The sequence below is a fragment of the Aythya ferina genome, assembly GCF_964211825.1.
Source record: "Aythya ferina genome assembly, chromosome: 14".
NCBI classification, from domain to species: domain Eukaryota; kingdom Metazoa; phylum Chordata; class Aves; order Anseriformes; family Anatidae; genus Aythya; species Aythya ferina.
The window spans coordinates 1,472,176-1,493,347 of NC_140312.1; the positions used below are offsets into that span (position 1 = coordinate 1,472,176).

Here is a 21,172-nt window from a genome sequence, read left to right on the forward strand (position 1 = left end):
TAATTGTTCAAGTGCAGATCAAAATAAAACTAGAGTTGTGTGTTAACACTTAAACAATGGCTAGACTAAGATAAACAGATGAAAGACTATGCTGCAGGCTCCCTCCCCCATTATTTTCCTCATAGTCCTAATATTAATGGGCATCTTCTTATAAACACGTGCTATGATCCACAAGAGAAAGTGAACAGTGTTGCAAATTAGATCTGAGCTTTTGCAGTCTCACTTCTTTAAAAGAAGACTGGGCCTGAACATGCTTAAAGGAGACAGCTTAGGGCTGTTTCTGGTAAGAATCCCAGGAAGTTCTAGCTACAATGACTATGGCAAGAAATACTGCTTATTTGATCAAGTAGTTGGCTACCTAAGTATTCTGATGTTAGGCACTGACCAAACCTCTCCAAGTAGTACTAAGAGTGCTGTGGTATCCACTTGCTTCAATTTGTATTCAGAACATACAAAGTCAACAACTTAAAGCTTTATTGTAGTTTGCAATAATATAAACAAGTACTGAAATTTAGTCAATGTCCATTTCAGGAAGCTTCTTTTCCGTAGCTGTTGGGGCAGCTGCAGCACTCTGTTCATCAGCAGTCTGGGACCCACTGTTACCATCTCCCTGGCCTTCTACTGGTCCATTCGGTTCAGATGGTTTCTGCTCCTCCTTTGGGAGTTCAACTTTGGGTTTTGGCTTTGTTACTATAGGATTACAAATACTTGTCAACTCCTGGAAAGGAAATTAAATATTGTTAGAAGTTAAAGAACAACTGTTAATATACAAACATGTTTGCCACATCTACTTTTGTCACCAGCTAGGTATCCAAAGTTGAAAGGTAACGTTCCCTTGTACACATCCAACAGAAATACCTCACCACTGTCCTATTACAGATTTCTCAGTCTTCCTCTTAGCACACAACTAGATTAAGAAACAGGTTTGTGAAACTCAGGAATTGTGTATAAAGACTTACTTTAGTTTTAGCTTGTATGTCTTTAGCTTTTATAACTGGGTCCAAAGTAAGACTTCTCTTGTTTTGAAGATTAAGTTTATTATTCATCCACTCCATAGCTTCATTTGCACTCTTCTCCACTTTTGCTACATCTGCTTCATCTAGATGGTCATACTGCTCATCCTGAAACAGGTTAGTAGTAGCTGTGTAAATAAGTACTTTAAGCATGCAAATTAAAGCTAAGAGTTCAAAGGAATTAGTATGCAAAGTTCTACAAAGACTGAACTAGAAGGCAATTCTGGTTAGCAGAGCAATTAGCCTGCTCACCCACAGATCTAATCAGACAGAAATTGAAGTTCTGCTGCTGCTGCTATTTTCCCCTCCAAGAGCGATCAAGATCTGATTTAGACTGCCATTTTCAAGCCAACGCCCACTTCTGAAAATGTGGCAGACAGAACTCAGCAGCTAATCAGGAGGTTACACCATCTTTTTGATTAGCCTTCATAAAATTCAAAATAAGCTTTTTTTATTGCATTTTTATTGCATTATTTCCTTGTATTTGCCAGAAATTAAGCATGGAAATACCTTTGCTTTGAATGCATGAACAGTCTTCATGTACTGTTGAATCTGCTTCCCTAAGTCCTCAAATGCTTTTGGTCTTTCCTCTGATTCTTGAAATCTTGCTTGAATAGGCTGACCCAGAGTCTGAAACAAAGTAAAACAGGTATCAAGAAAGCATTCAGAATCACAACAATGCTGCAAGATTTGACAGGACACATCAATATTCCCAAACTCTTTACCACATACCTTCAATTCTGTTAATTTATCAATGTAAACTTGTTTGGGTTGGTCTTCACCATCTTCATAAAGCCAGTTTTCTGTATCTTCCAGCTTCAGTGTGAAACTATTTCGATCCTGAAGCAATCAATACAAAATAGTTAGGCAAGATAACCCTAGTAGACTGCAGACTGTATTAAATGATGCCTGGAATCTTTCTGGAACATTTTTGTAAAGAACTTTGAAAGTGTTAATCTACTTTCACTGAAAAACAGAAATTCTTCAGTAAAGCTTAGTGGCTGAGACCAGGCTTAAGGAAGAGCTTAGCTCAGTATTGTCACAAAAGCCTGTTTTTCTCATCTTCTGATATTTATCATTACTATGTTCTCAGACTTGGTCAAAGAGTGAAACCTATCTTTAGCAAAGGTGCCGTGAATCTTACTTGGTTTGTCCCAGTTTTAGCTGATATACATTACCTAGGCACCACACAGACACCTTGCCAGCAGAGCTGCTGTTATAATCAATAGAGATACAGTTGAGGTTGGAGTGATTCACCTGATGACATGTAATCATCTACCTTAGAGTGATGATCACAACAAGCTCATTTGGCATGCCAGGGAAAGCTAATTAATACCACAGGATTTCCATGCAACCTGTTCAGGTAGCACATTTAGTCAGACAAATCCCACCTACTATACCCCCAGATTGGCCTCTTCTTCTATTTTGAAACCATCCCTAAATACTGACAAGAGCTGAAGTAGAATAGTCTGCCTTAAAGATTGTCCAAGCATTTCTTGTTTGTTTCAGTCAAAATACACACTGACAGCAGCCTCTTTTCCAAAAGAAATGCAGCAATTGAGCACCATATAACCTGGGTACCATCCACTTGTATGTGGTCCACATCTCGATTATTTTCACAGCCAGAAAGGTTAAAAATATTTCTTCAAATTTAGATTTTAAGTATTAAAGATGCAGTCTAAAGCATGCTACTTAATACAGTCCAAGGCTATTAAAATACAACTGGTCATTGCAGGAGAACATTAGAAGATGATCAAGCTAGCAGTACTTACATCTTCAGTAACAAATTTCTCATAAATACCGCAGAGTTTGTCTCTCGTATCATACACATATTCTTCCACTGCATTCTTGGCATCATTCCTCTCCTTCTCTAGTTTATCCTGCATTATCATTTTACCCTGCAAACAAGTTGTCAAATTAGTTGGCTAAGAAGCTAATTACCTCACTAGGTGTCTTCAAAATACCTGTTAACAAATGCTTAAGTATTTCAAAATCTTTAGTCAAACTATGGATAACAGAACTCTTCTAGACAGTACATCAAGAAAATCTCATTTCAGTTTAATGTTGGTGGGACATCCAACATAGCACAGTCTACCCCAGATGAAGAACCAGCCACCATCATGGTAGCAGCTGCCAAACAGCTTTTAACCGTAGCTAATTTTGGACACAATCACTGAATATCACCATCTTTTCTGCAGAACACATCTCCAGTAGGAGTTAGAGCATTTAACAAGAATACATTTTTGGCTCTATGGGGCACTGTTGTTCACCCCAAAGGTGCTGTATTCACCTTTCCCTAACCACCACTGACATTTACCAAGCTTAATGAACAGCAAAACTCCCCAGATCTACTAGTGACATTTTTTTTAGCTTGGGCAAGTACGAGTTTACCTCATTCTCAATGAACAAGTTCAGCATGTCTTTCCCTATCTGCCACACCAGCTGATTCTCAATGGGAAGGTCCACTGTAGTAGTCTTCACTTTAGCCTTCTTGGCTTGAGGCGGCTGATCCACTTTCTTGTCTTTTGAGTCAGCTTGAGAAGTCTGCATTGAAGGAATATATTCAAAGTAAAAACCAGCATCATCAGTTAGTTCAAGCTGAGTATTCATGATTGGCAACAGAAACAAGTATTAACAAGTCAGTACATGTCAGCATTAGAAGTGCACACCATCATTCTTACATCCCACCTGCCAAAAGGAGTCAGAATTAACACAACTGCTGACCTCTTCTCAGCACACTAGCTACAGTCATGGGGGTGATGCCCCAACCCTGATGCCCCCTTTTAGTACTTAAATTACTGAAAATTATGATTTTTTATGAGCAAGAGTTCACCCATTTTATCAGTACAAGGTCACCTGACAGGCCTGCAATAATCTATTCATGTATTTAAAACTCATTCACAATAAAGACTACAAATATTTCAAATACAAGTTTAGCATCCAAAGCTATGACAAAGGTAGTGGATGATATGTTCACACCCTACACGTTCTTCTGAATCTCACAGAAGAAAAGTTGTCTTCCAGATTTTTATTTTACCTCCATTTCTTCAGACTCTCCCTTATTTTCAGGTTGGGCCTGCTGTTGTTCTTCAGTCTTCTGTTGCTCCTCCTGGTCTACCTGCATCTTCTGAAATCCATAAAAAGATTCAGTTTAAATTAATGCATATGCAGAGCACTGCTTCAGCTCTTAGGCTGATCACTTTACTTGCACCTAATGTTCTTTAGGCAAAAAAGTACATTCATGTATACCTCAAAGTCATGGTTTCAAGAAATCCGTTGCAGGTGTGACATACATAAATCAGTACCTAATCACACCTGTATCTTAGGTGCTAGACACACCTACTAAATCCTTCTACAGTTCCTAGAAACTTTCCAGAACCTGACCAACTGTGTTTTATCATGTCTTCCAAGTAGCCAACAGCAAAGTTCATTACCTCTTCCTCTTTTGCATGCTGATCTGTTTCCATAGGCTCTTCATTCTCATCAGATTTATGGACTTCCACTAGAGATGCACTTGAAACACTGAAGATACCATGGATATTTACTCTAACTTTGACTTTCACTTTTGAACTGGATCCATCTGTTTGAGGAGTGACCTTCTGAACCAAGAAGTGAGCTAAACAACCCCAGAAAGAAAAAACACTTGATTAACTTCACATGAAATTAAGTAAGTTCTATTGCTGGCAGCAGATTGCCAGCATACACTCTAAAGATATCAAAACCTATGTAATCGAGGTAGTTTGACCTTTTCATCAGCAATACTAGGATACTGTTATTAGAAATTGTCTATAGTATGCTGTAAAAGCTGGAGTTACTTGTATCAGAATAAGAGACCTCACAGTTCTGAGTATGCCCCTTTCAGGTTTGCTTCAGCATCAGTATTCTCTGCTTTTAGAGTATCTGTCCATGAACTTCATGTTACTCCACGTATTTTATTGCAGATTCATGACTTTGTAAACCTGTCCCTACAGCATTTGTAGTAGATTAGACTTTCCAGACTATGTAATTAAAAAGAAGTCTGGAAAGATGTACAAGATGATTAATCAAGTTTAAAACCACAGAATGGCCTTAACTACCTATAGCCGGATCTGGGTAAGGCAGTTCCTTGGGAGAGCTGTAGTATGCCTCAAGAGTGAAAGGTTCCTTTCTGTAGAATGTGAGTACTTTAGAAAATGGAGCAGGATGGTTCTTGGGAAAGACCTCACAGTCACTGCAAGAGAAAACGGTACTTGTTTAGCACGAGGTGCCACTTCTGACAAAGTTAACAAAACATTTCCAGATATTCTTCACAACTTATGGAAAAGCTTAAAAAGTAACAAAAGATCTAGTGTTTTATATGAAAGTAAGCACAACAGCAATGTAGGAAGTGCTAAACTTTGCCATCCTTTTCTCCCCTACTGTCACTAACTTCAGTGAAGGTCTCAAAGTTTGAGACATTAGATGGACACTGTTCTAAGCACTACCTCCTCTAGTTGTTATCAGTTAGTTTTAAGCTGTATGTAATCATGCAAGAAGACTGAACATTATTTTTACCTTAACCCTTCTTCTGCTGGTGAATTCCATCGCAAAGAAATGGGATATGGTATCAAGTCTGTGATAGAAAATTCTCTCACTTTGAAAGCCGGGGATAAGATAGCACACTGAAAGAACAAAGGAGTTATATTACAGAAATTCAGGCTTCAGGTGAATAGTAACTTAATTCAGCAAGTAGCTATTTAAGCTGCTTAACATGTAGGATTACTCTAAGTTAAGGGAGACTAATGCTGATTGATGGACTCAGGAACTGCATAGTAAACACTACAAGCGTTTATGTACCCTTCCTTTTCAGGAAGCTGTCATGATCTGCTCACTCTGAAAACATGTTTTAATTTAGAACAATCATGCCATTGAGTTTTTTTAGTGCCAGTGCAAGGAATCAGAAAATGTAAACCAAAGGTTTTAGTGACAGTATCAGTTGGTTTGATTCTTTTTTTTTTTTTTAAACAAACCGTAACAAAACCCCTTTTTAAACAGATTACATTCCAACAGCTGGTTTGTACCACAGATGGAACAGAGATAAGCACCTATTAAGCATTTGAAGAGGAAAATAAGGTGATCATAGCAAAATTAATGTGCATTCAAAAGATCATAGCGCTAGTAACTACAGAGTATTTACTATTGCTTATGCCATTTGGTGATTCTGGCCTCAGCTCAGGACAGATTTCCATCAGCAAGAACCCAAGTTTTCATTTCCATTCACATCATTAAGCAATTGCCAGATTACAAGTTTATCAGTAGCCCTGTAAAGCTTTGTTTAACTTAAGCTCCCAAAAGGAGCCTGCAAAGGAAATAAAGTCCTCATATGACCATTATCATACTACCAGTTTCCAGCTACAGCTGGAGCAGAGTATATATTTCACCGCAGACTACACTGACCCACTGATTTTGCTTATACAAACAGCACAAAGGAGTCACTTAAAACTGCCACTCTCCTTTTTCCCAGCCACCTTGCTGGAGCTTATGTGAATCCAGTCTATGATGCACATGAAGTCACCTTCATGTTACCTGTGGACTTCAGCTCAAGTATTTATGGATTTCAATAAAAATATTCACAGCTAAAGCACACAGCACTTTTTACCTGCAGCGCACAACCTCGTGCAACAGCCTCATCTGCATTCAAAGTTGTACTGACTTCTTTGCCAAAAAATTTACTGATCTTCTCTTTTACAGCAGGGATTCTTGTTGTACCACCAACTATTTCTACCGCATAAATATCCTCCTTCTTTAACTCTAGAAAGGAGTCAGACGTTAGTTTATTGAATAAACTGTTCTGTTTTAAGTGAATACACTGACATTGTAAGCTACATTATACTAGACCAACCGTTATAAGCTTGTTCTAAATTTCTAAGCAGTAAGAATTTCAGGTCTTAGATTCTGAGAAAAGGTTCTAGAAAGCTTAAAACTAAGCCAGAAAAGGTTAGCTGTGCTAATCAGTCTGCCCAAGTTCTGTCAGCAGCCAGAGGAAGCTTGTATTAAGGACATCTCCTTTCTGCATGCAGAATACAGAACGCATACACACTTACTGGCTTGCTCCAGCACGCTGCGAAGGGGTGCTTCTACTCTTGCAAGGAGTCCATCACACATCTCTAAAAATTTGCTTCTGTTAGAAGACACCAAAAATAAAACTATAGCATACCATAAGCTAGTTAAAGCTGCAAATAAAACAGGATGCTAAGATTGAAATAATTTTAAAATGCTGCAGTGTGTACCCTCCCCAATCCTAGCTTTACACTTAGTTATTTCACATAAACTGTTCTAGTAATCTAGGCATACTTGCAACCTTTATAGCCCTTCCTCTTAGTTCAAGGCCACTGAGCTGTCTTTAGAGATCATCATTTCGAGCAGAACCTCTGCACAAGCTTCTCTTACATTTCCCTCCTCCCACCAATCCTGAACACCAGTACTTTATACTAAGTTTCCTTCCAGAAGGAAGGAACTTGAATGAAGTACGCTCTGCAGCTTACCTTTGTAGAAGTATATACATTACCTGTTCATTGTTCCAGACACGTCTATGTCATTCATGAAGCATTCAATGTTCATTGGGAGATCAGAGGCATTAGCGCTCATCAGTTTTTTCAGTTTTTCACATTCTTGATATAGCCTCAGTAACGCACGGATCTTTGACTTGATGTCTAATTTATATTTCTTCCCAAATTCTTCACAAAAGTATTCAACTAACATTTCATCAAATTTCCTGCCTCCAAGTGTTGTGTCAAATGCTGTAGCAAGAACCTTAAGAAAATTGAACTCTTCAGTAATAGTACAATCAATCATTGCTTCAGTGAAACTGATTAACTGCTAATGTCAAAGCACTGTTTCAACATAGCTTTGAATCAAAGCAAGCATATCACAGCATTACTGCAGATGAAGAAACACTGGCACAGGCACAACAGAAGGATCCACTACTGTTCACCTATATCCTGCCCTTGCCAGTAAGGGATCTTTTGATGAGCCTTGTCTAGAAGGCTAACCCCTTTCCAAATAATATTGTGCAATGTATGAGATGACTACAGGACATAGCTTAATTCTTGCTACCAGTAAAGTTATTTTTGTTTCAGGGCAACCTCACTAGCAGGTGCCTCACTAATATCTGATGTCTAGCATGAGTTACAGGTGCAGTAGTAGTTGTACACATCCTAAAGTCTTTTTAAAAAGCCTACCAAACCTGAGCAGAGGTTTACCTATGACCTGTAGCTGGTACTAGATATGTTCAAAGTGTTATCAGAGAAAGCTATCACTAACAGAGAAGTGCTAGCAGCTCTACAAGTATTTGACCTCTTTGTGAAAGATAATTTTCTCGAATGACAGCAAACACACATGCTCCAGGAGAAGGATATCCATTACCCCAGATGCTAAAGTGGCTAATTTACAAATACATGCTCATTTTTGATGATGGAATTGCCTGAAGAACACCTACAGTCCTCAGCTGATTCTACTCTAACATTGTGAGCTTGATACTTCTCACAATGTAGGTTCAGTGAGACTGAATGAGGTTCAGTTTCTACATTTTTAACTGCTTTGCTATCTAGTACTGTTTATATCCAGAAGCTTCTCTTCAATACTTCTACAGCTTCAGAACAGCAGAAACAAGTTTGAGAAGCAAGAACTAGATGAAGTTTCCTCTTATGAAGAAACAACTACAAAGTGTGTATTTTCATAACTTTCGCCTTCTCGTTTCACTTCCCTATGCTTTCACTTTGTTTCTCTAGTGAAGGGAAAAACGACTGGACCTGCAGAAATCCTAACTCTAAAAAAGCTAACTAATAAATGCTAACATTTGTGGCAAAACAGTAGCATCTTGGCAACGTACACTGAAGTACACTAACTTGCTTAGCTTCCCCTTTTTTTCCTTAGTCATTAAGAAAAATTACTCTTACATGAGCACCACAGTAAGCATTCAAAACAGAAGTTTGCACCTACACCCTTCTAGGAATTTGTTTTCACACTAGATCTTATGACTTGAGTATTTTTTGTTCTGAAAGCAGCACCCAAACATCTGTAAAAATTGAATCCAAGCTTTTCATTCTTTGCCAAAGTACACTGATCAATGTACATTTGCTTCTTCTACATATCATTCAAAAAGCTCCCTCATTCCCTGCCCTACTTTCAACTCCAAAGTGCAAGTTTAAAAATACAAATTGAGCTGCCTGGACATGCTTAGGTAAAGACAGGCAAGCTTGCCTCTAACAGTTAGCGTATGTACTGATGAATATTTCTATTGGTACTTAAAATAGATGCATAACAGATTCTTTACTTTCAGTTTTCCTTTGTTGAATGCGCAGACAGAAACTTGATACGCAGAGTGCCCCATATCCACAAACACAACATTCCGTGGCTTCTCTTCTAGGGCAGGCAGGTCTTGCTTATAGATTCCATATGCAAGGGCAACTACACAGAAACAAGAGTTGGTACAGTTAGGGCATTCAGATTTGTAATTCCTTTAAGTAGTAGCTGGTACAGCAGTAAAGAGCATTAACATTTCATCTTATTTTTCAAGCTACAGAATTTTCTTGTTAAATATAATCCTGATGTAAAAATAACACGGAAGAACACTAAGAAGTATTAGCCCCTCCTAGAAGAGATACTGCTCCATTGAACAGGTATTCCAGAAACATCTTTATGCTTCTGAAGTAATGAAAAGTGGACTTTAGAAACTTAATGGTCAGTCGTTATTCCAGAGGACATGGATCAGTGACAAATTAGAAACCATTTTATCTAATAAAACTACAGTGTTAAGTGATTGAAAGGGAGAGAAAGTAAGACATTACCTGCAGTGGTTTCATTGATTATTCTCAGACAGTTGAGACCAGCAATCTGTGTAGCATCCATCACAGACCTCCTTTCTGCATCTGTGTAGAAACATGGAACCTGCAAGAAGATCAGATATTCATTATTAGCATTTAAGACCCATCCATAGCAAACAGCCAAACATGTAGAGACTGCACAGAGCACAGCAGCTTTCCTTCACACCCCACCCAAGAGTTACCCTTCCAATTTGTTTCAATGTTCATTACATCATTGTTCTTCCCCCTCTATCACAGCTGGAAAGGCAAGAGGTGTGAACCTTCCTTTACTCCCTCTCACAAACCACTCATTTTAGGAGCACAGATCAAGAAACTTATCAAATATTTTGATAAACAGCAGAAATTGAAGGCACTCTGTCATTAGACAGGTAAGTCCAGCTTTGGGGAAGACATGAATAAGACTCAGTCTGAAGTAGAAGACAAAGACCCGAGCACAGGTTTAAATGGCAGTTTCGTGCTATTACCAAAGGTCTTTTCAGTTCATGACACTAACAACGTACAGAAGCCTTGGTTAGCACACACTTACCGAAACAACACAGTCAACTACAGGCTTCTTAAGCGCATTCTCAGCTGTCTCTTTTAATTTGGTAAGGAGCATTCCAGTCACCTGTTCAATAGTAAAGTTTCTTTCTTCTTCCATATACATGACCTTCAAATAGAAATTGTATGTACATTACATGGCCTTTACTGAAAGCAAGCTTCAAAACTATTGCAGCCCCATCTTATGTACAGCAAACAAAATACATAACACTAGAATATGCATTTGAGAATTCATATAGACAATGCTACTTTGGGCACAGTTTTGAGTCTTGATTGCTCAACAGTGTCTAGGACACTTCCCTCCCCACTGCTCTGAAATAAGTTGACCAGTTATTGCTAAAATCCGGATCAGAGATCCAGGTATGGTTCAAAAGGAAATTTCTGCCACTTTACCTGACATGTAAAGCTCACCTCTTACATCCTTGCAATAGATGAGCAGCAGCTAAATTAAGTATGTTGGTCAAATAGCTGCCTTCCAAACCCACCACAGAAATGCATTGATAAAGTGGTTTGTGTTGAACCAGCTTTGCAAGGAAAAATAGCTGTCTAACTGTAAAATCAGTCTCACCTAACACTTGGGAAGACCACCTGCATTATTCGCTTCTTATTTGAGATTTGATTTTTATAGTCAGAAAAGAACAGAAATCACAGCAAGTAGATTCAAAACCAAGAGATAAATGGAAGCATCACTTTCTTCTTCTTGTTCTTTAAAATACTCCAGACTTACCTTGATGCCAGTTGAACCTGTTGGCAGCTGGACAAGTTCATAGGCAAGGCTCGTTTTTTCAGCTTGAACAAAGGGATCTGAGAATGCACGACCATGAAATCTTTTAAAACTTTGTACTGTATTCTTTGCATTTGAAATAACCTAGAGGAAAAGAAATCTTTAATACAACTTGTCAGGGCAACATCTGAATTTCAAACAGAAGACTACACAGCTACACAGAGTTTGGTTCTCAGGCTTCTCTTGCTGAAGATTTGTCATTGGTATCTTAATAGTATCAGGGCAGATGCTAGAAGGCAGCTTCCCTCTGATCTCTCAGGTAACCTACAAGAATTAAAGATTTAAAGTAAAATGTATGCCTGAAAACTGAGCCAAGGGTCTATCAAAACCACAAAGTAGTTAGCATTTCATTCTCATAGTGTATACATAAGATACAAGAAAGTGTCTTCCCCATTTACCTGTTTCCTACCACCCTACCTTTCTACTGTGCTGCAGCCAGTAAGTTACCAAGTGTAACAAGCATAGTGATGCAGATTCCACATCAGGTCCATCACATGCATGTGACAGTCAACAGGTGGGTATTCTTACAGAACAAAACCTTGTCAGGAAGCTTTAAAAAGTCAGGAGGGCCCCAAGATGATACTGTCAACTCGATTTAACTGACAAAAGGTAAGTTCTTTTAACAGCAAAGATCAGTGCAAATGTAGAAGTGAGAAAATCATTGATGTTTCACACAATATAAGTATCCTAGTCTAATTCTTCCATTTATATTACAAGATATACTCACAGAAAAAAGTCACAATAATGTTCAAGCTGACAATGTTTACCTGTGATTCAGTTCCAGTGAAATGTATTTCCTAAGTAACCTGGGTTTGTTTGGTTTGACTTCCTGTAAGTTTATTTTCTGCATGACAAACCTCATTATCTACTGCATTCTCTGTATCAATGCATTTTTTTTAAGCTAAGCAGACACCCAATTCCAGAAGAACATCTGCATTGAGTTTTAGCGCAGTTCTGCTTGAGTGCCATGATTGTGTCCAGTCACTTTTGTGTTCTAGACACTGAATCTTCACTAGCTATTTAGGCTAAGAAAAATCAAGCATTTGAGTCAAGCATTTGCATAGTAGCTTCCTGTAGAGCACTCCAAAAAAAGTTTGACTGCCGTTTCACAGCAACACAATACACAATACAGCAGGACCCAAACGTCATGAGCAGAACAAGTCAGCTAAACTTCTTCTTGGTCCTTCAAGCAAATTTACCTACCTACACTAACAGAAACTCTTAAGTATGAGTAAGAAAGTCTAAGAGACATTTAGGCTGTAACTCAAGCATGAAGAGTCAAGGAGCTATATGAGATAATCAGGTTTGTCCCCTTTCTACTAAAGGAATGCCCTGAAGAGTTGTATGGAATATAGCTACAGTTAAAAAACTACCCTAATCCAGAGAGATAAGCTAAGGTAGGATGAAACACTATTGCTTGTTACAAATGTAAGTTCTGAAGCCAAAGTGTTTCAGATTTGAGGCAAAAAACAGTTTTTCCCCCCATTTCATTAAATACACCCTTATATTCCTATCCAAGACGATAGAGCAGCATTACAAACTGAACAACTGAATTAAGGTCAGCTGTTTGTCACAGTTAGACACTAGGAAGCCAGTTCAGAGCCCTTTTAAGCTTCACATATGAGAAAGCCTGTGATAGCCTGATTTTTGACCACTGAAGCTGCTTTCACCCAAACTGCACACTCACCTGGCTTTTAGCTGCAGCGCCAATCGAGCGATTCTTGGGTCCAAAGGCTATACATGATCTAGAACAAGAACAAAGATTGGTAGCGATTGGTACCTCTGCACTGAACATCAGCAGTCAATGCTTTTTGGTAGGAGTGTTGACAATTAACATTTGGTGCATTAAGAAAATTGGTCGCTTTGCATACAGGGAGTCTATTCCTGTGAACTCTAGTATCTATACAAAATGCTAATTAAACTCCTCAGTTTAAGTAAACCCTTCAAGCACAGGAAGAAAAAAATGCAGATGAAGACTGGTGCTCATGGGTTTCATCTGCACTCACAGAAATAAAAATGCAGGTTACCAAAGAAAAACCATACCTCACCTCAAGCTCTGCTTAGAGCTTGCAGTTTTAAGAAAACAGAAGAAAACCTCCTTTTGGAGAAATTCCTAGTCCCACTAAGCTCCTTGACTTACATATTTAGCAAACTGTATCAACCCTAAAGTAAATCCAAGCTCCTCGTACCACTGAAGTACAAACAGAGGAAAGGCTGCCATTAGGCAGATCGTTGCTATTAATGAGACATTCACAGCCCAGTGATCTCTGGGCAGCAAACGAGACAGCCTTACAGCAGGATTATGCCACCAGGCTGCCCCAAGAAACAAATTTCAACTCTGCCCAAGGTTTAGAATTGGTCCTCTGAATGGAAACTGTCAGAAACAGAACAGAGGGACAGAGATAATTACCTTGGGTTTTCATTTTGAAAATATATGCACCCAATTTATTAATAGCTTAATAGATGAAACAAGGCCCATCCCCTTAAGCAAATATTACAACTGAATTAACGTTTGGGGAATAAACCTTCTAAAGCAATTATTCATGGGATTAGTTAATGAAGAGCAAGGCTCGTTGGCGCTAGGCAAACCCCAGGGCCCACACTGGAAGGAACAGGAGCTGCAGTGCTACAGCTGGAAACCTGACCAGCACCGAGCAGGAAGCTCGTTATTAATTCACCTGGCTCTCCAGAAAGAAATTCTGGCATGAAGGTGAATCTGTGCCTTTCTCCTGAAGGAAAGGACACGCAGCTGCTAAACGCAGGAGCCATCGGCAGCGTTCGGCACGCCGCCGCTCCCTGCGTTAGGGCAGAGCTCTGCAGCCCTGTCAGACTGGTACCTCGAGGTCGGGGTTGTCTCCAGAAAGGGTTACAGCACCGTGACCAAACAGGCAGGCTGCGTTACAGATCTGGAATAACTTCAGTTCTGGGAGCACACATCCGCGTTAACCACGCTTGCACCTGCTCAGCACGGAGGCAGCCGTGCCCCTGGACAGCCCCACAGCACCAGGGCAGCCCAGAACCGTAACTGAGGGGGGAGCAGCCCGCCAGCCTCACTCCCCAAATTGCTTCAAAGCAGCCAGGGTAACCCATTAAGTACAAATTACACTATTAATTACACAACTTACTGGAAGTTGAGTAACTCGCCGTAGCATTTTAAATAGAAACATAATCGCAGTGAAGGTCAGCTGAGGTCTAAGGCAGCAACTGAAGGAGGGCTCTGACCTCCCTGCCGCACCTCGCAGCTACCTGCAGGCACTGCCCTGCCTGCCCTCACCACCCCTACATTGGAGGACACCCACAGCCCCAGCAGCACGCTGCCACCACAGCGACACACGGCACCGGCCTCCTAAGGTCACTCACAGCCACTCGGTGTAACTCAAGCACCCTCTTCCTCGTGGGTAAGGAAACTGCCTTAATCCTCCTCCCGCCTCTAGCTTTATCTCCACCACTTCTGCATTTCAGGAACACCACATCCGAGGACAGCTGTGCGGCACCACTTTTGGATGTACAAGCCCAAAAGTGGGAGAAGCAAAGCAGAGCCACGAGCAGGTTCGGTCACAGCACCAGCCAGGCCACAGAGCTGCAAGGGGAGCGTTGGGCAGGGCTCACAGAGCTCGCTTGCTGAGCCAGGCCCTCTGCTTTCAGGACGTTTTGGTGGCTGTGCCCACCTCTCAGCACAGGTGTGCCTGCTCACAGCGCTGCTTTCTGCAGGCCCTCGGTGTATGAGGGAATCAGAACAGTGCCTGAGGGCGAATCACCGCTAAGGGCATCCTCAGTATAATTTTGGGTTGACCTGTGTGGTGCCAGGAGCTGGACTCGGTGCTCCCTGTGGGTCCCTTTCCATGCAGCATACCCTATGATTTTGTGATTCTATGAATATAAGATAATGTGGAATAGGAAGAGGTGGATAAATTATCTCCTGGGAAGCGCGCTGTGCCCGGGGACTTCCAGCATCTCCCCTCTCCGATGTGGATCCGTGCAGCCTCCAGGTACCCCGGGCACACCTCAGCTCCTGGGAGCCGCTCCGAGACGCCTCCCGTTCAGCATTCCCCCGATACCCCTACAATCACTGCCCGCACTGCCGGGACTCGCGAGCCCGGCCCTCACCGCAGCACAGCCGGCGGGCTGGGGGCATTTTCCTCCATTTCCTATTCCCTGGAGCCCTCCCCAGCCCCCTCAACCCCCTCAGCCCCCCTTGGGCCCTCAACAAAGCCACAGAGCCCCCCCCTCCCCCCCCCCCCCCCCAATCGCCTCACAGGCCCCGACCCCCCCCCCCCCCTCCCCGCGCCTCACAGGCCCCGGGCCTCGCCTGACGGAGCCGCCCCCCCCGAACCCCCCGGCCGACTCACGGCGTGCTGCGGTCGCTGTACTCGTTGGCGACGGTCTCGATGCCGCCGGCGCGGGCCACGGCCACGTAGCAGCTCTGGAAGCCCAGGTCGATGCCCACCACCGACATGGCGCCGCCCGGCCCAGCCCGGCCCCGCCGCTCTGCGCTGAGGCGAGGCGGAGGCGCGGCCCCTTTAAATGCGCGGCGGCGGCGGCGCGGCGCGGAGGGGGGGGCGGGGCTTGGCGGAAGGGGGGCGGGGCGAGGCCGGGCACTTCTGGAAGGATCCCGCCGGGCCGCGCCGCGCGGGACAGCAACGGAAAAAGGAGGGGGGGGGGAGGGGGAGGAGGAAGGGAAGATCTCGCGAGAGCACCGGGGCCCAGCCAATCCCCGCCCCGGAGGGGGGAGGGAGCGCGGTGGCTCCGCCCCTCGGCGGGACGCACGGGGCCGCCCGCGCGTGGCCACGCCCACGCAGTGTATGGCCACGCCCACCGCGTGCCTGGCCACGCCCCCCCGCGTGAGGCGGCAGCGGCCGGACCCGAGGCGCGGAGGGGCCGTGAGGGGCCCTGGGGGGCTCTGAGGGGCTGTGAGGGGCTCTGAGGGTCCCTGGGGAGCCTGAGGGGGCTCTGAGGGGCCGTGAGGGGCCGTGAGGGGCCGTGAGGGGCTGTGAGGGGCTCTGGGGAGCCTTAGGGGGCTCTGAGGGGCCCTGAGGGGCATTGGGAGGCCGTGAGGGGCTCTGAGGGGCTGCGCGGGGCCGTGAGGGGCCCTGGGGGGCCGTGAGGAGCTCCGAGGGGCTCTGAGGGGTCGTGAGGCCCTGTGGGGGCCTGGCTGCATCTCTTGAGTTACAGGGAAATCAAATCAAACCCAGGCTGGACTCAGAGCCTCCCAGCCCGGGGCTGTGCCCAGAAGTCAGTCAGTTTCCACCTCAGCTACCGCTTAAATTTATCACGGTTCCTTTCCATCCTCGCAGGCCAGCAGGTCCCTAACAGTGTGAAGCATTGCTCTTAGCACATCACAGCCCGGCCGCTGCCCCATGTCACGGCTGCATCGGCTCCCAGGGCAGCGCGAGGCCAGCAGGCTTGGGGAAAAAGCTGTTGGTAAGCGATTGACTGGGAAGGTGGCAGGGCTTTTCACTCAGGGAGGAAAAGCGAAGAGGCTTTTTTCTTGTGTGGCATAGGTCTGTCACCTGGTGAGACCAGATCGACGCAGGAAAGCTGCAGCGGACCAAGCACAGTGCTGGGACAACGGCAGGGCTGCTGCCCCTGGAGGCCGAGAGGAGCTGAGGGAGAGCTCTGCTGGGGGAGAGGTCAGGGAACAAAGTGCCAAGGAGCGGCTGGTTCATCCCGACACAAACGTGATTCAGATACTTTACTGACATTGCAAAACATAATGTTTGGGAAAGTTTTTAATTCTGAGATGAAACGTGCTGAAGGTACGGAAGCGCAGTGTGCTATAAACGGGACACTTCCAAATTCCTGGCCCTAAATTTACACTGCTGTGGCTTGTTTCAGTGATACAGAAGACACATGGCAGAGAAACTCAATATTTAAAGCAGGAAGGACTCTTGCCCCAAAGACTGTTGAGTAGCCTCAGCTCCGAGTGCTTGCAATTCCTCGCGGCGTGCTCAGTGACACTGCTTTGGCAGCTGTAGGTGGGCTGGGAATTGCATCATGGTGCTAATGACAGAATAATAATGAAGTGTTTAACCTCGGACGTCCTTGAGAGTATGGGAAAGTGCCAACAAACGGCACCAGCCTGCGCGGAGAGTATCACACAGCACACGCTCAAGGCACAATTAAAAGCCAGAATATCATCGAGTTTCCTCTTTTTTTTTTTTTTTTTTTTCACTTTCATTTTCAAAACGAGCGAAGCTGCCAGCGAAGGGCCGGCTCCTCGCTGCCCTCGCCTGTGGCTGCCTGGCCCCTGCTAGTGCTGGACGCAGCTGGGCAGCCGGAGCAGCAGATGCTGGCCCCAGGGATGGAGGAGGGAGAGGGGCCTGCGGGCCCAAGCAGGCTGTTGGGACTGGCACGTACAGGCAGCTGGGGGAAAATGCCTCAATCAGCTCAGAATCCGGGCTGCTGTTACGTCAGGGTGTGAGATGGAACAGATTATGCGGCCCTCCTCACTCTCTTTTATTTTCTCAGTGGTTTTGGTATAAAAAAATTAGACTTGTACTGTACAAAACATGAAAAGACTGTAATAAATCCTGCTGCCCCTGGAGATGGAAGGAGGGGAGAGGGGCCTGCAGGCACAAAGAGGCTGTTCTGATCAGCAGATACAAACAGCTGGGGGAAAATGCTTAAATCAGCTCAGAATCTGAGCTGGTGTCATGTTGGGTTCGATTCTGTGGTCTTCCCCACTCTAATTTTCTCAATGTTTTTCATATTAAAAAAAAATATGAAACTTCTACTGTACAATGCATGAAAAGACTGTAATAAATCTTGCTAAGAAACAAGCAGGATTCGAGAATAGCTGAACCCATAGGGCACACTGAGCTCTCCCAGTATGTACTCTTCAATAAGGCTCTATCATTCTTGATGACGGCTGTGTTGCAGTAGAGAGAGCAACTGTAAAAGAGAAGAGCAAAGAACTGGTTGGGATAACTCTGCTTACTGGATTTTACCCACAGCCTCAAAAGGTAGGTCCTGATTTCTTTACTGCTTATGTTCCTATGTGAAACAAACTGGGAGATGAAGCCCGCCTATGTCACTGTGGTGGGCAAAATGCACAGAGAAGGATGGAGAAGAGCTGAAACATGAGAGCAAAAGGAGGGAGAAATGAGGAGTGGGAGGAAAAAAATGTCTGGAATAGCGGGCAGCCCGGTTTGAAAGCACATTGTTGGGCTGCATTTCCATCCATTCCCCGGTACAGCAGTAAGGGACTAAAGAAAGAATGAACACAAGTTCAGTTACCTTTTATATCCCCTGTGGTGTGAGCCTGATGCCCCGTACCTTCAGTATGGTGGTGCTGAGCCGCAGGGAAGGGACCTGACTGCTGGGAGGACGGGGATGCGTGTGGCTGCCCCGCTGGAGCCCAGGTGCCAGTCCCACTGGCTTTCCATCTCCACTTCTCCCAACCTGGCAAACTGATAGCTCCCAGACCCACTGCAGAGGCAGAAAACTGCTGCAATTCTTTGCCAATGTTTAGGGAGCATGCCTGAAGCGCGCAGGCTTGCCTCAGTTCACTTTGGGGATGGGGTGTGTTAGGTGTGAAACGTGGACGTGTCCCACGGACGTGCTGTCTGCTTGGGTGGGCAGCAAGGTCCTTACGGTGTTTAAAGCTGTCCGGGTTAAACTGTCCGTCAGCTTCTGACAATGGGTTACTGCTGAGAGAGAATTCCCAAGAGCTGGTGGATTTTAAGTTCCGTGGGTTTCTGCTTTCAATTAAAGGAGGTGTCTAGTATATTTTAAAAACTCTGTCATGAGATCGAATTATTCAAGAGGACCCAGAGCGTGAAAATCAGGAGTAAATAAATATGACATGCTGGAAATTAGGGGGAAAATCTGCACATTTATCATTCCTTTCACTTGTTTTCTGGCACATTTTGCTAGAAGTGTCCCAGTACATTAAGAAATAGCAAGGCAAAGCTCAGCTCTGAGGTAGCAAAGCACCATACCAAGTGAATTTACGTTGATTTCTAACATCAACAATCTAACATTGCCTTCTTCTGAGTAACTTGCCATTTTCTTATGCATTTAAATATGTAATCTGTGAACCCCTACCAGACCTAAATATTCCTACCTGAACATATTGCTTGTTATTTTGAATGTGCCGTGGATGTTGCTACCGAGCTGCTTATGTGACTGCTGTGTATATGAACATGGGACAGAGAATGTACTGAAAACATAAGGATTATATGTGGCCTAAAACTCGGGTATTTTTTGAAGAAGGAATAATTTTCTGTTCTGTTGCCACCATTTCGCTGCTTTGAGTTGCAAACAGCTCCTCTCTGTAATGACAGACACTGCGAACATCTATTCCTCAAAAGCCAAGGGTATGAAGAAGAGGAGAAGAGGGTAATGCATCTAGGTTAATTGACAGCCCCAAGACTTTTCTGAAACTTATTTCTCTTGGGAACTGCACGAATAAACCTCGGCCTGGCAGATTAAATTCCCTCTGATTTCCCATTATCCGTATGCTAAGCACAAGTGCTCACAAACCGCAGATCTGCCGTTAGAGTATGGGAGCTCAGGCCAGTGTTTCCAGGCTTTGTTTACAGAGGCATGTCTTGTAATTCATAAGCACAGGCTAAACATGAAAACGAATATGAGCTTAAAATAAGCCCGAGCTGGTGTCCGTCACAGGCTATTCTTTGGAGTGCTGTAAATAGCCCTTGCATGTCATCTAATGTATGGTTCATCGTGCTATTCTGGGGTATTCAGATACAGACGGGCTTTGCGAGCTCCTGAAGTGAGGGGAGCTGGAGTATCGTGTTCCCGAACTCTAATAAGAACCACACCACATATAACGTGGTTCTCAGAAAATCCTGGCTTGCCGTCCCGTGAAAAGTTATTCTGGGGCCATTTCCCCCAGCGCAGTTATCTCAAGAATTTGCAGTTAAATGGCTGTTGAAAATACGTTTTTCCCTCTTATTCTGGTTTCCGTACTTTCAAGCTTGAAATGTGATTAGATTTCATGTGTTTACTAATGAAGCTGTTGCAGGTACTGAGGTGTCAGAGCTAGATAGTGGCCCCCCAAACTAAATCTTGAAGAATCCACTGAAAATTTGGCCTGACCCTTCTGCTGCAGGCTGGGAGCGAGGCACCGCGGGCAGCGCGTCCCTTTCGTCTGCCACCGAGGCTCCTTTGTATGCTGTGGCTGAATTCCCAGGGAAGAAAACCATCTGAACCTGCGGCATGTCCATGTAATGCATTCCAGTGATCTATTTAATGATGTCAGCTTCCACAAGCTGCGCAAACCACGGCCCCGCTACGTCGACATGCTTCACACGCCGTCGGGAGCCATTTCTGAGCTGTTGACACACAAAGATACTTCGTGTTCACTGAAATGTGAGCCGAGGATCTAAAAATACCGCGGAGTTTTACAGGCTGGAGCTGGAACAGTCACAGCGCAGGCACTTGCGGAGGGTGCAGCGAGGACAACAAAACATCCCCATAGTAACACTGCCGGCCCCGCTCCCTCGGGAGGAGGGTGGCTGGGGTCCCAGGCTCACGGGTAGCACAGAACGGATTGGAAGCGCTCAAAATCCAGAGCAGTGTACTGAAGGTGGCAAGTGCCAAACGCACAGCGTGTTAGGGCATTTCCGAAGCAGCAGTACCAGTGCTGGCTTTCTCTGCCTAAAGAATTCTGTCTTGTGCTAGCCAGTGCTCCCAACTGTTGGTACATGAGGTTAAGATGATAAGTTCAGTTTGTTTAAATACCCTGAAATAATAAAGCCTGTGTTTTCTTTTCATTTCCATGGAACTCTGGCTGGACTTCCATTCAGATTACAGGTTTTGGGGGTGTGTTATCCCTCCCAATCTGGCTTTACAACAGCTGACCCAACGAAGCCTAACCCGATTTGGGGCTCGAGAAGCTTCCTCCACATGAAGGTTGAGGAACGGCTCCAGCTGACCCATCTATCTTTTTTCTTCCAGCTTTCTGTACTCCCTCTAATTGTCTGTTTATATGGTGGATACCAAAGGAGTCATGAGCCTGCTTCCTCTGC

At 44.1% G+C, this 21,172-nt stretch overlaps 1 protein-coding gene and 1 long non-coding RNA gene across 4 annotated transcripts; one reads left to right on the forward strand and one right to left on the reverse strand.

Moving 5' to 3' along the window:
- Positions 1 to 457: 457 nt before the first annotated feature.
- HSPA4 (heat shock protein family A (Hsp70) member 4) lies at positions 458 to 15,774 on the reverse strand. Its single transcript, XM_084535802.1, has 19 exons — positions 15,530 to 15,774; positions 12,868 to 12,925; positions 11,124 to 11,264; positions 10,383 to 10,505; positions 9,821 to 9,920; positions 9,307 to 9,440; positions 7,540 to 7,784; positions 7,076 to 7,152; positions 6,631 to 6,782; positions 5,547 to 5,653; positions 5,090 to 5,223; positions 4,448 to 4,629; positions 4,051 to 4,140; positions 3,405 to 3,557; positions 2,786 to 2,911; positions 1,746 to 1,853; positions 1,524 to 1,643; positions 960 to 1,121; positions 458 to 718 (listed from the first exon to the last, which is right to left on the reverse strand). Exons 1-19 carry the CDS (start codon positions 15,634 to 15,636, stop codon positions 512 to 514), a joined length of 2,526 nt encoding a protein of 841 aa, XP_084391928.1. The 5' UTR covers positions 15,637 to 15,774; the 3' UTR covers positions 458 to 511.
- Positions 15,775 to 16,247: 473 nt separating this feature from the next.
- Positions 16,248 to 20,928, forward strand: LOC311444571. Of its 3 annotated transcripts, none has more exons than XR_014697956.1 (3): positions 16,248 to 16,601; positions 16,682 to 18,142; positions 20,158 to 20,928. It is a non-coding gene; the product is annotated as an uncharacterized lncRNA (long non-coding RNA). The 3 variants fall into 3 exon arrangements; XR_014697957.1 differs by having other exon boundaries at positions 20,167 to 20,928; XR_014697958.1 differs by having other exon boundaries at positions 20,254 to 20,928.
- The last annotated feature ends 244 nt before the right edge of the window (positions 20,929 to 21,172 follow it).

Coding starts and splice junctions, on each gene's coding strand:
- HSPA4 (XM_084535802.1), bottom strand. CDS start 15,636: ATGTCGGTGGTGGGCATCGACCTGGGCTTCCAGAGCTGCTACGTGGCC. Junction 9,441..9,820: donor AATCAATGAAACCACTGCAG/GTAATGTCTTAC, acceptor GTTTCTGTGTAG/TTGCCCTTGCATATGGAATC. Junction 7,785..9,306: donor TCAACAAAGGAAAACTGAAA/GTAAAGAATCTG, acceptor AATTTTCTTAAG/GTTCTTGCTACAGCATTTGA.